General features: G+C 40.5%; 1 protein-coding gene across 1 annotated transcript; it reads left to right on the forward strand.

Moving 5' to 3' along the window:
- The first annotated feature begins 746 nt into the window (after positions 1 to 746).
- Positions 747 to 12,241, forward strand: LOC118556369 (transcriptional enhancer factor TEF-5-like). The gene is made up of 6 exons (XM_036134153.1): positions 747 to 854; positions 9,318 to 9,382; positions 9,574 to 9,636; positions 9,747 to 9,809; positions 11,745 to 11,756; positions 12,164 to 12,241. Exons 1-6 carry the CDS (start codon positions 848 to 850, stop codon positions 12,239 to 12,241), a joined length of 288 nt encoding a protein of 95 aa, XP_035990046.1. The 5' UTR covers positions 747 to 847.
- Positions 12,242 to 13,940: the final 1,699 nt, after the last annotated feature.

Genomic DNA, 13,940 nt, shown 5'->3' on the forward strand with positions numbered 1-13,940 from the left:
TTTGGTTTTATTTCTGTTGCATTGTTAAAGCGGCTGCAGATGACACACACTGTTATTATAATTCTCCTGTCCTGTCTGATATGTAACTAAATATATTTGACATCTAGAAACCCCCGATTGGAAATGATTTAGAAATTCTTTCTCACAGTCTGACTCCCGTTACTTTAACTTTGACTTTTTTTTTTTTTTTTTACGTGTACTTGTTCAGATTAAATACTCAGATTTTTTTTTTAGGATTTTCAGTTTACTTTTCAGTTACTTCTGTTTCTGTAAACTTTGCTGATTGGAGCACATTTTTTTGGTCAAAATTTTCCTTCAAGAAAAAAAATTCTCTTTTCTCTGGTATTGTAGTACACTTTGGTCTGATGTGTTGCTGTTTTTCTTTTTTTTTTTTATGGGAGAAGAAACTCATTCTAAATTCTCATTTGTTTTGTCAGCTATCTATGACACAATCAGGGTTTAATTGGGCACCAATCATAAAGTCACTTGGATCCTTTCTGCCAATTCTAGCAGATCTTTCTACACTTAACATTTTCAGGCCTTTTTTCTTCTCCCCTCCCCTAGAAAGCTCATCAAGAAATCTTACATGGCTGTCCTCTGCTGTGCTGTAGGTGAGAGTGTAGCTGGAACCGTCACCATTGCGTCGGAGTGGAGCTGCCGAAGCAGCCCTGATGGGGTGCAGGAGGAGAGCGGTAACGGAGAGGGGCTGGCGGACGGCGCTGACCGCGGACTGGACGGCGACCCCGAGGGCGTGTGGAGTCCAGACATCGAGCAGAGCTTTCAAGAGGCGCTGGCCATCTACCCTCCGTGCGGGAGGCGGAAGATCATACTTTCGGATGAGGGCAAGATGTATGGTGAGGAAATATCTGCCCTTAGATAATGCTTGAGGTTCTGTCTTTCTTTTCGCTCCTTCTGTGTCTTAAATAGGTTATAATCTGCTACATGCAAAACTACTGGAAATGGGATTATGCTGTAATCTACCATTAAAAAGTAGACAACTGTCTTGTTTATCAGTTGCCAGTTTTGTTCACATGAAATGGAATAAATCAAGCGGCTTGGTTAATGGAGCCCAAAAAGAGTGAACTCACCCTGCTGCGTCTTTAATGGCATGAGGCGTGACCATAACTGTGCCAAATGATTCTGAAATCAACTCAATGGACGATTTTTGCACAATTTTCTGGTCTTGCCGTTTTAAAGGGAAACATACACAGGGGTCTTGGCAGCATTTTCCAACATAGAGAAGTCAATAAAGCTCTTAAACGAGCATCAGCGCAGTTATAAACTTTCCCGGACAACATTAAAGCTAGCACTAGCTGTTATTAGCCTGAACGGCCCCCTTCAAAATGCTCCGCTGCGGGAATGCATCCAGAGAAGCAGCGAAACGACACAACAGGGCGCGCACCCCGCCGCCAGCTGTCCACCGTTACGCTGAAGTGAAATCCTGGTGGGAGGCATTAATATAGTGCTGGTTTTCTGAGCAGTAGCAAAGATTTTTCTTCCACTTAGCTTTCCATTAATACCTCAGAATACAGCTTTCTTCTGTCCCTCTTAACCTTTTATCTAATCAATCCGCCTTTCTTTCTCTTTTCATGTTTCTCTATCCATCGTGTGTCTTTATACATGGTTATATTTTGAAGGCTACCTGCCTTTCTACTTCTTGCTCAAATGAAAATCTCTTTTAAAATTTAAACTTCATAGTTGAGCGCACTTATCTCCCACAGCGGGCACCCACCTCACACCTCTCTGTCCGTGGTGCTGTGAGTTGTGACTGCCTCAGAGCAGTTCTACGTGAAGACTTCTTTCCGCCGAGCAGTTTATAGTGTGACGTCGCGTACGCTCTCTTAAACTTGAGCTCTGTGAGTACCTATCCACAGACTCATGTCTTCCTTATTCTGTGGGATCCTACAGCTCAGGATGCGATTTGGCAATATGGCCTAAAAATGAAATCTCAGATTTTTTCTTTTCTCCCCACAGTACATCCAATTTATGCTTTTAATTCTTTCTTTTACTAGAAACAACAAAGAAATCGTTCAAATTAACTTTGTTTTTATTTGACACACAACAAAAATTAACCTACCAAGATGAATTTCCCTATTGGGCTTGAAGCAAAAACCTCAAAATAAGGTAAAAATAAATAAAAGGTTCCTCTTGAACAATTATGAGTGTCCCCATTGTGATTAATAGTCTAATAAGTTGCCTTTTCACAAAACTCACACAGTGTTGCCTGTGAAACAGTGCTGAGGGAATAGTGAGACCCCACACAGCTCTAGCCATTATCCAGAGACAGTAACCATAGACAGATTTTCAAGTGAAACTGCTAAATCGCCAAAAACATAGAGAAAAGTCACTAGATTTGTTTCTAGTCACTTTTTTGAATAAAAGTTGCTAGAGGGGTCTGAAAAGTCCCCAAATACACCAAGTTTTGCTTCTCTATGGAGAGCGGAGCAGCCCAGTAGCCACTAGCAGCTTCGCAGAGAGACAGACAGGAGCCGGAGGGGTTGGTTTTTCAAAATAAAGTAAATTGTAACATTTCATGATATTTGACTAAATTTTAGACTCTCATTATGATTAGAATAAGTGCAAATATACAGTAGCTATGCTATATCATATGCTTTAAATTGTTTTAACATATTTTTTGGCAGATTTTATTTTGATGTTGTTGAAACCCTTGCCTTAGGGTAAAAAAAAAAAAGTTCCCTCTTTGGAGTATTTCCACAATATATTTTCCTAAACATATATTTAACATTGCAAGCTTTTACTTAAACAGTTTCCCCTTTCAGCACTGATAATATATTGGAAAATGGGGAACTAGTCTATTATTTAGACTTAATAGATCCAGGCTGATATGTTTCACGTCTTTATTGCTCTTAATTTCCATAAACCGCTTTCTCAGAAAATTGGAATATCACATGGGCCCAGTTATACTACTGAGGATGCCCAGGTTGCTTTAATGGGTCAGCTGTCTCATCCTCAAGCAGCTAGTGCTAGCTTTGATGTTGTCCGGGAAGGTTTATAGCTGCGCTGATGCACGTTTAAGAGCTTTATTGACTTTTCTATGTTGCTCTCAAACATCTGTGAAGTACTGACCGTTGCGCTCATTTAATTTCATCATAACTTTTGACAACTTTCAGCGCAGCCGTCCATTACGCTGATATGCCCTGGCTTTTGGTGGTGGGGACAGGTTCCAAGTCTAAATCAGCATCTCCATCAAGCTTCTAACCAGAGAGAAGCATGAAATGCTCAGAAACCTCCTGGTAGAAGGCGCTTTGGATGTTGTCTGTCAGCAGTAGGTTAACACAAGGCTGCAGCCGTTGTGGCCCATATCCTGGATATGTCAGAGTCTGACTCCAGCTGCAGTCCATGCTTTGTGAATCTTAACCGATCTGTTGACTGGACTTCGCTTTACAATCCTCTGAAGGCTGAAGTAATTTCTGTTACTTGTGCTCCTTTTTCCTTCCACCAAAGTTTCCATTGATATGCTTGAATACAGCATTTTGCGAGGCAGATCCTCCTTATTGGGTGGGCTGGGCGGGGCGGGGTCAGCAGTCGTGCACATTATTGTGTAAGTCCTAACATTTATTGGTCTTTATTCCATTTTGTTCTGGGAAAACATAGTTTTAGGATTTGACTGTAATCCATATTCAGCAAAATGAACAGGAATAAAGGGTTTAAACGTGTCAATCTGTGTTTAATGGAGCTTTATAATAATGAGCCGTGTTTGATTGGAATTACTGAAATTAACTTTTTAATGATGTATTTTATCGTAGTGCACTTGTACAGCTTCCTGTGTTTGGAAACCATCTATATTTTAACAGGACTTTGTTGGTATTAGGAAAAAAACAGCGTATTCTTAATTATATCATTGAAAATGTAAAAAAAATAGCTCTCCCTTTTCAGGTTTTCCTTCTTGCTCTCTGTTCTTTATTTCCTTCTCAGTAGTTTTGTCTAGAGATGCGCCGATCCGATAACCAGATTGGACATCTGCTCCGATATTGGCTAATTAGCTGGCTAGGATATCGGATGAATGACGCCGATCCAGCGTTCGGATCCAGTAATTTCTTCTTTTATTAATATCATACACAGCAATACGGTTACAGCAATCCTGTCACTTCAGTTGTGTTTTCAATGCCGGCTACATCCTCACGCAGATCAGCTAGTGGTGAGAAAACACTGAGTAACATGGAGCCAGCGCCGGACCGAGCCAAGATTGCTATCTGGAAACATTTCAAACTTGCTACACCAATAGGTCAGACTACAACAAGCAGTATCTGCAACATAAAAACTGCGACAGGCGTTGATAAAGTTGGTGAATTCAATACCACAAGCTTATATAAGAACCTTCAAGAGAACCATGCTAAAGACCATTCAGACTTCTTTTTTTTTTTAACAATGTTTATGTCAAGCCTGATGCCTTCACTCACATGGCAAGGTATACGATTAATTCATTCAACAGTAGTATCGGTATCAGATAGGACCGGAAAAAACTGAATCGGTGGATCTCTAGGTCTGTACACTTTTGAATTAAAGTTGTAATGCAGTTTTTTTTTTTATTTGTAAGGGGCTGTAGATTTTAAACAAAAATAACAGCACAAATTTTAAAATAATTTGTAGCTTTATCAGTGTAATCCAAAACTGACCCTCCTTTGGAACTTAGCAGGTTCTAAATTTAGACCCCGTTTTTGTATTCTGCTCCTGCCATGATCAAATATATACCCTTGATCACTTTAGAGCCGGTTATTTTTACGGTTCCTTTCTTGAAAGGATCTTGTAGTTTGTGAACTGGTGATCTGCCTGCAGGTATTTTGGGAGAGGACTATTTGGCTCTGGGGTCAGGGGGCAGCCAGCAGTAACAAGATCAAAGGCTAGAGAAGGTTGACAATTTAAGTCGAGTCGAGGTCAGCATGCAAAGTGGCGTTTTGTTCTTGTTTCTGCACTGACGACATAAAAATGTGTTGACATTGGTCCACATAATTAAGTTTTACTGCATGTGCATGTCCATTGTACTCGAGTGATCTGTTGGTGCTTCTGTCTGCTGCAGATGCTCATGCATTAGTTGCATTTGCAAGACGATGTGTTGTGAAGGGGAGGGGGGGGGCGCGGGGATCACACCCATGTGACAGAAAAAGAAAGCTTTTTCACAGCATGGTGGTATTTTGAATCTGTGTTGACTTTGTACGTTACAACCACATTCGTATTATTAGAACAGCTCGTCGTTTTCATAGCAAACGGCAAAGTTACTTGCTGGGTCTGCTTGAAATATACATATTTCAAAATCTGATGCGTCTCACTGCTTTATTGATGCTTAAACTGTGTGGCGGAAGATGTTTTGAAATCCAAGTCAGGCGGTTTGTGTAAATGACAGAACCTCTGACTTTCGGCTTGTCTTCGCAATTTATTTTTTTCCTCCTTCAACGGAGCTTTATGGGATCGCTTCCTCCTTAAGCTACACCAGTTGTAGTTGGACTTTAGTCTCCTGGATCTATATGCTCTCATATATATATCCTGCCTCACAGCTTTCTATTGAAACGAAGACTACACTGCAAAAACGGACCTAAAAATACGTAAAATGTTCTTAAAATTTGTGTTTTTTGTCCTAGATTTGAGCAGGTAAATAAGACTATTTGCCAATGGGATGAGTATTTTGACCCCTAAAATAAGATAATTAGATATCCTGCACTTGAAATAAGATGATGGAGATGAGTTGTTCCTATTTTAAGTGCAAAAATATCATTCCATTTGCAGATAATCTTATTTACCCGCTCAAATCAAGCACAGATACACTAATTTTAAGAAAACCTTACTAATTTTTAGTTCCGTTTTTGCAGTGTATGCCACTAAGACGGCTAAAAAAAACGGGGCAAAAGGTTGCAAGGCAGTTGGAACTCCGGCTTTATCAAGCAATCTGTCATAAACATGAAAACATGAACACGGTGAGATTATCCATCTTAAAAACCTCAGCAGAAGTTGATTCAGGTGTGGAACTTCCTTCTGACCCCGCTCCTTGTTTACTCCTACACCAGAAATGGCTGAGTCAGCGTGGGAGGGGTAGTCACAGTATTCTTATAGCATGCATGTAGCAGGAAGTGATGTTTATGCTTTCTCGTGCTTAAAGTGTGATTTTTAAACTGTTCAGGCGTGTGTTTTTTTTAGAGCAAGCTGGAAATGCAATGCCTGCCGTGCCAGCCAGGGGGAAAAAAAAAAAGAGGACTTTCCGGTTTAACAGGGCTCCCCCTAGTGGCCGGTGGAAGTGACTGCAGTACAGGTGGCTAAAGGGCAGGTGTGTGCAAAGTGTCCCGGCTGGAAACAGCGGTGGGACGCAGGTGGAAGTGAATGTTTTCCAGAATAAAATGCACCACAAGCTGCAGTTAAACGGAGAACCGGGACAGACCAGTCAAGCTGCTGTGAAGCGCACAGGATGGGGGTAAGAGCCGCGCGTTCGCCGCCCCCGGCTCGAGATGAGGAAGCCGTTTAAATATTGATAGTAGTGCCTCATCAGCTGGGATCATCCTCTGCCTAGATTCCCAACAGTTTAAGTCATTTGTGCGTCAGCGCCTGTAAAATTTATAGCGTTATGGTCATTTCATCTTCGTTGAGGTAAACGTCTTTGCACCCTTTTACCAAACATGTCCCCTCATCTCCGTATAGAGCCTCCTCACTGTCTAGTGACTGATGTCACGCTGATTTCTGCAGATGATGGCGGTGGAAGCTTCCTGCAAGGTTGAAGAACTGGTCTGGCAGTGAAGAATCATCCATGCATGCAGTTTAGTTTCTGATGCTTAGGTTTTAATCCCCACTTTTCTCACTTTTCGTTCTTACAACCAACACTTAGGGCATTACTGCGAAAGAAAAGTCACTGGGTTTATGGAGTAGTAGACAACAGAGGACACTGCAGGGAAAATCAACCCATTTTCACGGCAGTGTGAACGCTCCAATTCCGATCTTTTCACCCCCTCAAAAAATCCTGTTTGTGTCACTTTCATATTTGGTACTAGTTCAGATATGCATCAGATATCTTTTTTTTCCACACCATCCACTGTCTAAACGGTCATGTTGCATTTTATCCGTCTTTCACGTCACTCTCCTGTCTCTGACTGCACATCCACACACGGTATTAGCAGTTAGCGCTCCATAGAGGACCATTGTTAATAACTGCTGCTTTCTTCTTGCCTTACTTCGTTTTGCTATGATGTGGTCTTAATATCACTTAACAGCTTTCTAATAATAACAAGGAGAGATGCCGTCCAGCGTCTGCGTCTTTTTTTCAAGGTTTAAAAAAAAAAATGTATTGAACACTTCTAGAAACGATTACATTCACCATTACTTTCGTAAACAGTGTGCTGCTGTGTGACGTCTCCCTATTATCTGCGCATGCGTGCCGGTTTGAACCATTCAGACAGAGGTCTGATGGCGGACACATTTAATACTAGTATGAACGGCCACCTCAAAAAAAATCCAATTTCAGCAAAAAAACTGAATTGAGCAACAAGACCCGCAGTGTGAGCGTAGCCTCGGTGTCCCTACGTTGGGGGAATTGGAACGGTCCGCTTTGTCTGAGTCAGCCTCTTTTTATGGATTTCTGGGGGAATTTGATGTTGCGGTAACTTAACTGATGTGACTCATCCAAAGTCTCCGAGGGGCTCAGCCTCTTCCCAGAAAGGTGCATGCTGCTGTTAATGGTGTCACTGTGTGATCAGTCATCACACCTTCAACTCGCCTCCTTGCTGCAGATTGTGTTGCTCGCCGGTTCCGTTCAAAGACGATCGAATCATCAGGCCTGATTTGTAGCTGGTCAGGCAGAGTGATGTAGAGGGAGGCTGCAGTCGCTATTTTTTCCCTCAATCTTACATCCTATTTGTCATTTGTTTTGGAGCTCTGCCAGCCAGGAAGGCCAACCCAGACCCTTGAAGCTTTTAATGGGAATCCTGTGGAGCCACAGAAGTGCAGAGCCTGGCCGATAAGGGATTAAAACAAAACGGGTTGGCTTGGTGTTGATTACTAAGTTTGGCTGCAGTAAATGTACCTGCTTCGCAACTCCTTTAATACACAATAATTTGTTTTGATTCAATTTCAGCAAATTTAGTTTGTTGTATAAAAATGTACCTGTTTTGCTTTTACAGCAGACGTAGGATCATAAGGCTGATCCTTCTAGAGGAAGAGCCGATTTTGAAACAAATGTTACAAGTATATTTTTAAATGCAGAAAAAATAAAATGGAGATAAGATTTATGGAATTTGCTTTAATATCCATAATTACTACTTTGCCCCCGCCCCTCCCCTTTTTTGTGGACTCATTAATAAAAGGCATTCCGGATTTTTGTGCTACTCCCATTTGTGTTGCAGTTATACAACTATTTAGAAATGAAAGTTCAACAAAATGTGTTTTTTTTTGTTTTTTTTAAACAGAATTTATTTATAAAAACTAAAAAATTCATACTATTGCCTATAGTTAATTAGTATTCATTGTAAACACAGACTGCAGAACAACTCCAGTGCCGTTATGTGGTAAAATATGCTGTTAATTCGTTATTGAGGAGCTGGTGTCACTTCACAGTTTGATGGTGCAGTGCTTTACGTTAACTGCTGATTTTGGTAGTCATCAGCCTTTTTCTTTAAAAATACAACAACAAAAAAACGCAGGTTACTTAGATCTGATGCTTTGGCATGTCTTTGTGATTTGATGGCTGAAACAGAAGGTTATTTCTTTTAAAACAAATGGGTCACATTTCATTCAGAAACGTAACTGTCCTCATGCTGACATTTGGTTTTCATCTGTTTCTCTCCCTGTCTCTATGTGCTCCTCCATTTAATAAGCAGGAAAACAAAGATGCATTTCAATATTTTTCAAATAGGTTGACTTTTTTTTTTTAAGACACCATTTTCTCACAGAAAAAATTTGGCTAATTTTGTTTCCAACACTGAATGTCTAAACCTTTGTTTGGTTACGTTTCCTCCAGGAGGGTCTGGGCAACTCATGTTATGACACAGAGCTTCCACTAGAGGGCGCACAACATAGTTTAAATATACTGCAGATGTCTCTAACTCCAATCTTAGCAGGCATCTTAAATGCAGAAGGAAGAAATTGGCTTAATTAATTCCTCAGCAGGCAGCCAGGTTCTCCAGAATCCAGTATTTATATGTTACAGGCGTGTTGGTCTAAAGGTTGCAGCTCTGGAGGGCTTGAGTTTGACACCCTGATCCACAGCATATATTGTTAAACATGGTGTAGAACTAAGATTCAGTTACTTGTAACTTTAATATAATGAGAAGAATGTGCTGTGTGGCTTTCCTTTTAATCAATTTTTCTTATGTTGATTCTAGGTCGAAATGAGCTGATAGCTCGATACATAAAGCTTCGAACTGGGAAGACGCGTACCCGCAAACAGGTACGTGCAGCTATTTCTGGACCGTACCGATGTATCCAGCTGTATTTTTAGATATATATACACACACATGTTGTTTTGTTCTGTGTACAAAAAAAAAAAAAAAACTGGATGTAGCTGATCTTGGTTGTTTTTAAATTGAAAGTTGCTCCTTTTTGTTTTTTTTTATCGGGGCAATACATGGGCCCCAAAAGGTATCTAGTCACATTCAAGTTTTGGCACGTAAGAGGGTACGTGAATACCAGGCAAGCATCAAGGTGGGTTCTCCCGGCATCAAACTCTCCCTGTCCTCTATAGTTACTGTCCTCCTCTTCTTTTTTCCCCCCGTTTCCTCCCATCTTCTCCCCTTCATGCCGCCTTTCTTCAGGTCTCTAGTCACCTGCAAGTGTTGGCCAAGAGAAAGTCTCGTGAATTTCAGTCTAAGCTGAAGGTACACAGGCTCGCTGGTGTTGCAGTGCTAGCAGCTTTGCTCTGCATGTGGCTCAAAGCGAACTAAACCCATTTCATTTTGTATTGGAGTTACAAAATGCTCGTTGCTAGTTTTCGGTGGGTTGTCAAAGCTGCGGCTGCACCCAGCCGATTGGTCAGAGTTTAGACCGCCAGGACTGTCACTGGTCAGCTCTTGCAGACTTTTTTTTTTCTTTCCTCAGAATGCATGGCGTGAAATAGTGAAATGCATCATTTGGTTCACTACTAATCAGCTAATTTGCGTGGCTGCATGTTAAATTCATGTAGGTTCTGTGATGACGCTGCTTTTTGCTTTTAGCTGCATGAAAGTAAAACCTTAATTTGGACTCGGCGTCTGTTAGTGATGCAGAAGTGATGAGTCATGGTTTCTAAGTACAGTGGCATACAAAGTTTATCTTTTGTATCAAGATTCCTGTGTCTGCTTACTGGCTGTAGCTCAGGTTTGTTATTGTTGCACATTGTAAAAAGAAAGAAAAAACCTGCTTTTATTGGTGGCTCTTCTGGGATGAGAGTTTGTGTTAAAGGGTTTTTGTTTATGCATGGGAGGAGTTTGTCAGCTTGCTTATTTAGTTCAGCACATGGGCGTTATTTGGCAGATAATTGCATGAGATTACTTTTGCTTGGTTGGTGTATCTGTGTATAATAAAGTGCATCCATGCCTGCAGACACACACACACACTAGAAACTATGTTGTCATTCTATCCCTGAGGGTTACACTTTAAAGGAAAATCTGATGCAATTCTGATCTGTCTTCCCATTCTTCAATATATTTGTTCTTTTTTCTTTCTAATTTATTTCCCATTGGCCAATGAGCCTTTAGTATAGTGTTGTGTACCATGATTTTGCATTGATTTCTTGCTTTTTATAAATTGAATCTGTTTGTGGGCATAGGCATCACTATGTTGATTTTCTAATAAGTAGGGTTGGGCGATGGATTAATTTAATCAATTACCAGTAATTCAAATATACAATTTTGTAAGATTACATTTTTGGAAAATCGGGATTTTGCACTCGTTTGGCTTCCATGAAGAGACTAGCATGCATCGCTGAATACATTCTTACGAAAATATATTATAAAGAAGAAACTTTTTTTAACATAATACGCAAAACTTTGATTTATTAACTTCCTTTTTTTTAAGTTAGTTTGAACTTACACAAGTCAAGTGAAACCTATTCTTTGCATTGTGTAATACCACTGGCAACAAACATTAAGTTACATTTTCATTGTTCACAGCGGCAGGGCGGCCATCTTGTTTTACAAGCATGTTTCACAGCTTGTATTTAGTTGCACTTTGAATTCAGGTCAACTCCCAGATCAAATGCTTGACCTAAAAGCAAGTTTTTAAACATAATTCCTTTAATTTCTTTTTGTGAAACAAAAAGGAGGGGGAATATCGCTTAATCTCATTTGGTATAATAAAATCTGAAGTTTTATTTTTAAGCCATATCGCCAGCCCTACTTATAAGATAAGAAGTTTTAAGTTTAGTGTCTGTTTGAGTTCAATTTTAATCTTGCTGATTAAATATTTAGTTCTGTTCAGAGCATTTAGTGGTCCATCATTTATAAGGTGTTGGTATATTATTCCAGCCTTTGAACAATGTCTTCATTTTCAAAATATACGCTGAGCAAAAAGCAGGAAAAACCTTTTCGTTACAACATTCATCAATTTATCGCTATTTATTATGGTCAGGATTGGTTTTTCTGCCTCACTTTGGGCTTTTTGTGCAGAGAGGGCTTTTTAAAAACCCAGAGTTTGTGAGGAATCCAGCGTAATAACTACTCCAAATGAATTTCAGATCAGGCTTTCAGCACAGAGTTTTTGTATTGCCCAACATCTGTGCCCTACATTCTGAGTGTACTAAATTGAATTTATTACATGTCTTTTTTTTGCCATAGGCCATGAACTTGGTAAGTTTTGGTTACACAACTCCAGTTCTCTGCTTCAGGCTTTGTTTGTGCTGTGTGTGTTGGCATTACATTGTATTACTGCTAGTTCATATTGCAGCTCTACCGCCATACTCAAAAACCCTGCTCATTGCTTTTTTTTTGTTTTTTTGTTTTTAGTGGCTTTAGCTAAGTGCTGGTGATGGTTAGCTCTTCCAACCTTGGTACGGCCTACAGCTTTTTGCTTCCTTCTTGGCTCTGCTTCGCTGTCTTTTCATGTCCTTTGTCCTATTTAGTGACCGCATCATGCCTGAATTGAAGTGAATGTTGCTTGGCTACTACTGTTTAAGAAGAGCCTTTTAAGTTGTCTGACCCTTTAAAGGCGATCTTTTTTATCATTGTTATTACTCTGTGTGTCTGTTCTTTCTTAGGATCAGGTATCCAAAGACAAGGCACATCCAGACAGTGGCCAACCTTTCGTCAGCATCAGATTGTGTCAGCGAGTGTAATGAAACCTCAGACTCCCTTCCCTCCACAGTCAGAGTGAGACACACACTAAGGGTGCTCCAGTGATCAGGCAAATCAGTCTTTATCGCCAGATATTCGTCTCCATTGATTGTTCTTTTTTTTTTTTTTTTTTTTTTTTTGGTTGGTGGTGGTTGGTCACTAAAATTATTTGATCAGAAAATCCAGGCAGGTATTTTAAAAAGAACTGCTCATATTTAGCACTCACTACACTCCACTAGAGGGCAGTATACATTCTCAAAGGAAAGTTGTGTCCATTATTTCAATTAATTTTGTTCTATCAGCAGATTATGTCTTCAAAAAAATACAGACATGTAAATGAGTTCAACAAGAGCCTTTGAGCCTGTGTGATAGTCAGGGTTTCTGCACACTGGTGCAAAAGTTAGGGAGGTAATTTACAGGTTTGCCGGTTTCGATCCCCCGCTCTGACCGTCTCAGTCATGGGGCAAGACCCTTCACCCTGCCATACAACGGCGCTGCCCCACAGCCCAGGGCATCTGTGGCTACTAACCTAGCTCACCACCGTCAGGGCGTGAATGGGTGAACAACTAATTGTAGGATAACAGTAGAAAAATATGTACAAGTACAAAAAATACACTGCTCTGTTCCAAAGGAACCCTTTGAAAACATGTCAGGACATGCTCCATATGAGATGACGGATGGCGTTCCTTCAAGACCCTGACCAGGGCGTCACTTGAGCTGGTGCAGAGTCTGAGGGACGTAAGCTGGACTGAACCATGGTGGGCTACTGGATATAAATTCCTTCATCGTCCTGAAACTTCCTGCATCACCTTCCCGACATGAGGCTGGGTGTTATCATGTAGGAACCCAGAACCACTGCGTTAGCAAAGGGTCTAAGCTATCTGTTCTTCTTTGTCCATCTATCATCTGTCCATTTATCCACCACCCATCCACATTATAGTCTGATTTTATTTTATGTTTCTTATTCCATGATTTTGTACATCTTGAAACCTAACTTTTGAGTGGATTTTAAAAGAACTACATTTATAATGTAATGTGTATAACTTTAAATCCAGATTTTAAGTTGTCTAAAACAAAATGAGAACTCTGAAACTGGAGAACGGAAAAGGATGAACTATTAACATGACGAAATGCACGAGAACCTGGAGAACATCACCAGGATAAAGTGGTACAGGATGGGATTGACCCGACATTTAAGATTATTTTTTCTAATGAGGGGGAAACGGCTCAGTATTTGTAGCTTAACATTGACATTAACAAAGTTCTTCTATAATGACAAGCAGCAGTTCGCGATCTTGGCGTCACCAAACTCCTGATTGGAGCACCCTTAACAAAATCTAGACACACCTGTTGTTGTCTTTACATTTTCCTGGTAAAGTTTAAGGCTCTCCGAGTTGATGCCATTCTTCTCTGTTCCTCAGTACTGGCCCGGCCCTGTACCAGGACAACCTGGACATTCTCAGGAGTGAGTATGCCAGTGAAGGCTCAAAACTGAATGAGCATCTTCCTTTCAGCTGTCTTCAGCGGCAGCATCATATTTTCAATTCTTAACATCTATAATGATGATTGTTTTATACATTTATAGCATCAAGCCCTTTGCACAGCCTCCATACACCACCCTACCAGCGCCTGTCCCGCCACCCATCAGTAAGACTCGAAGCCCAGTCTTTCATTTACCCAATAAATGTGGATATTCCCATG

Source organism: Fundulus heteroclitus, unplaced genomic scaffold (assembly GCF_011125445.2).
Source record: "Fundulus heteroclitus isolate FHET01 unplaced genomic scaffold, MU-UCD_Fhet_4.1 scaffold_751, whole genome shotgun sequence".
NCBI classification, from domain to species: Eukaryota; Metazoa; Chordata; class Actinopteri; order Cyprinodontiformes; family Fundulidae; genus Fundulus; species Fundulus heteroclitus.

Bases quoted from the DNA above. Each gene is read 5' to 3' on its own strand.
- LOC118556369 (XM_036134153.1), top strand. The intron at 9,383-9,573 runs GTACGTGCAGCT...GGGCCCCAAAAG, and splicing joins AGACGCGTACCCGCAAACAG to GTATCTAGTCACATTCAAGT. The intron at 9,637-9,746 runs GTGGGTTCTCCC...GCCTTTCTTCAG, and splicing joins AATACCAGGCAAGCATCAAG to GTCTCTAGTCACCTGCAAGT.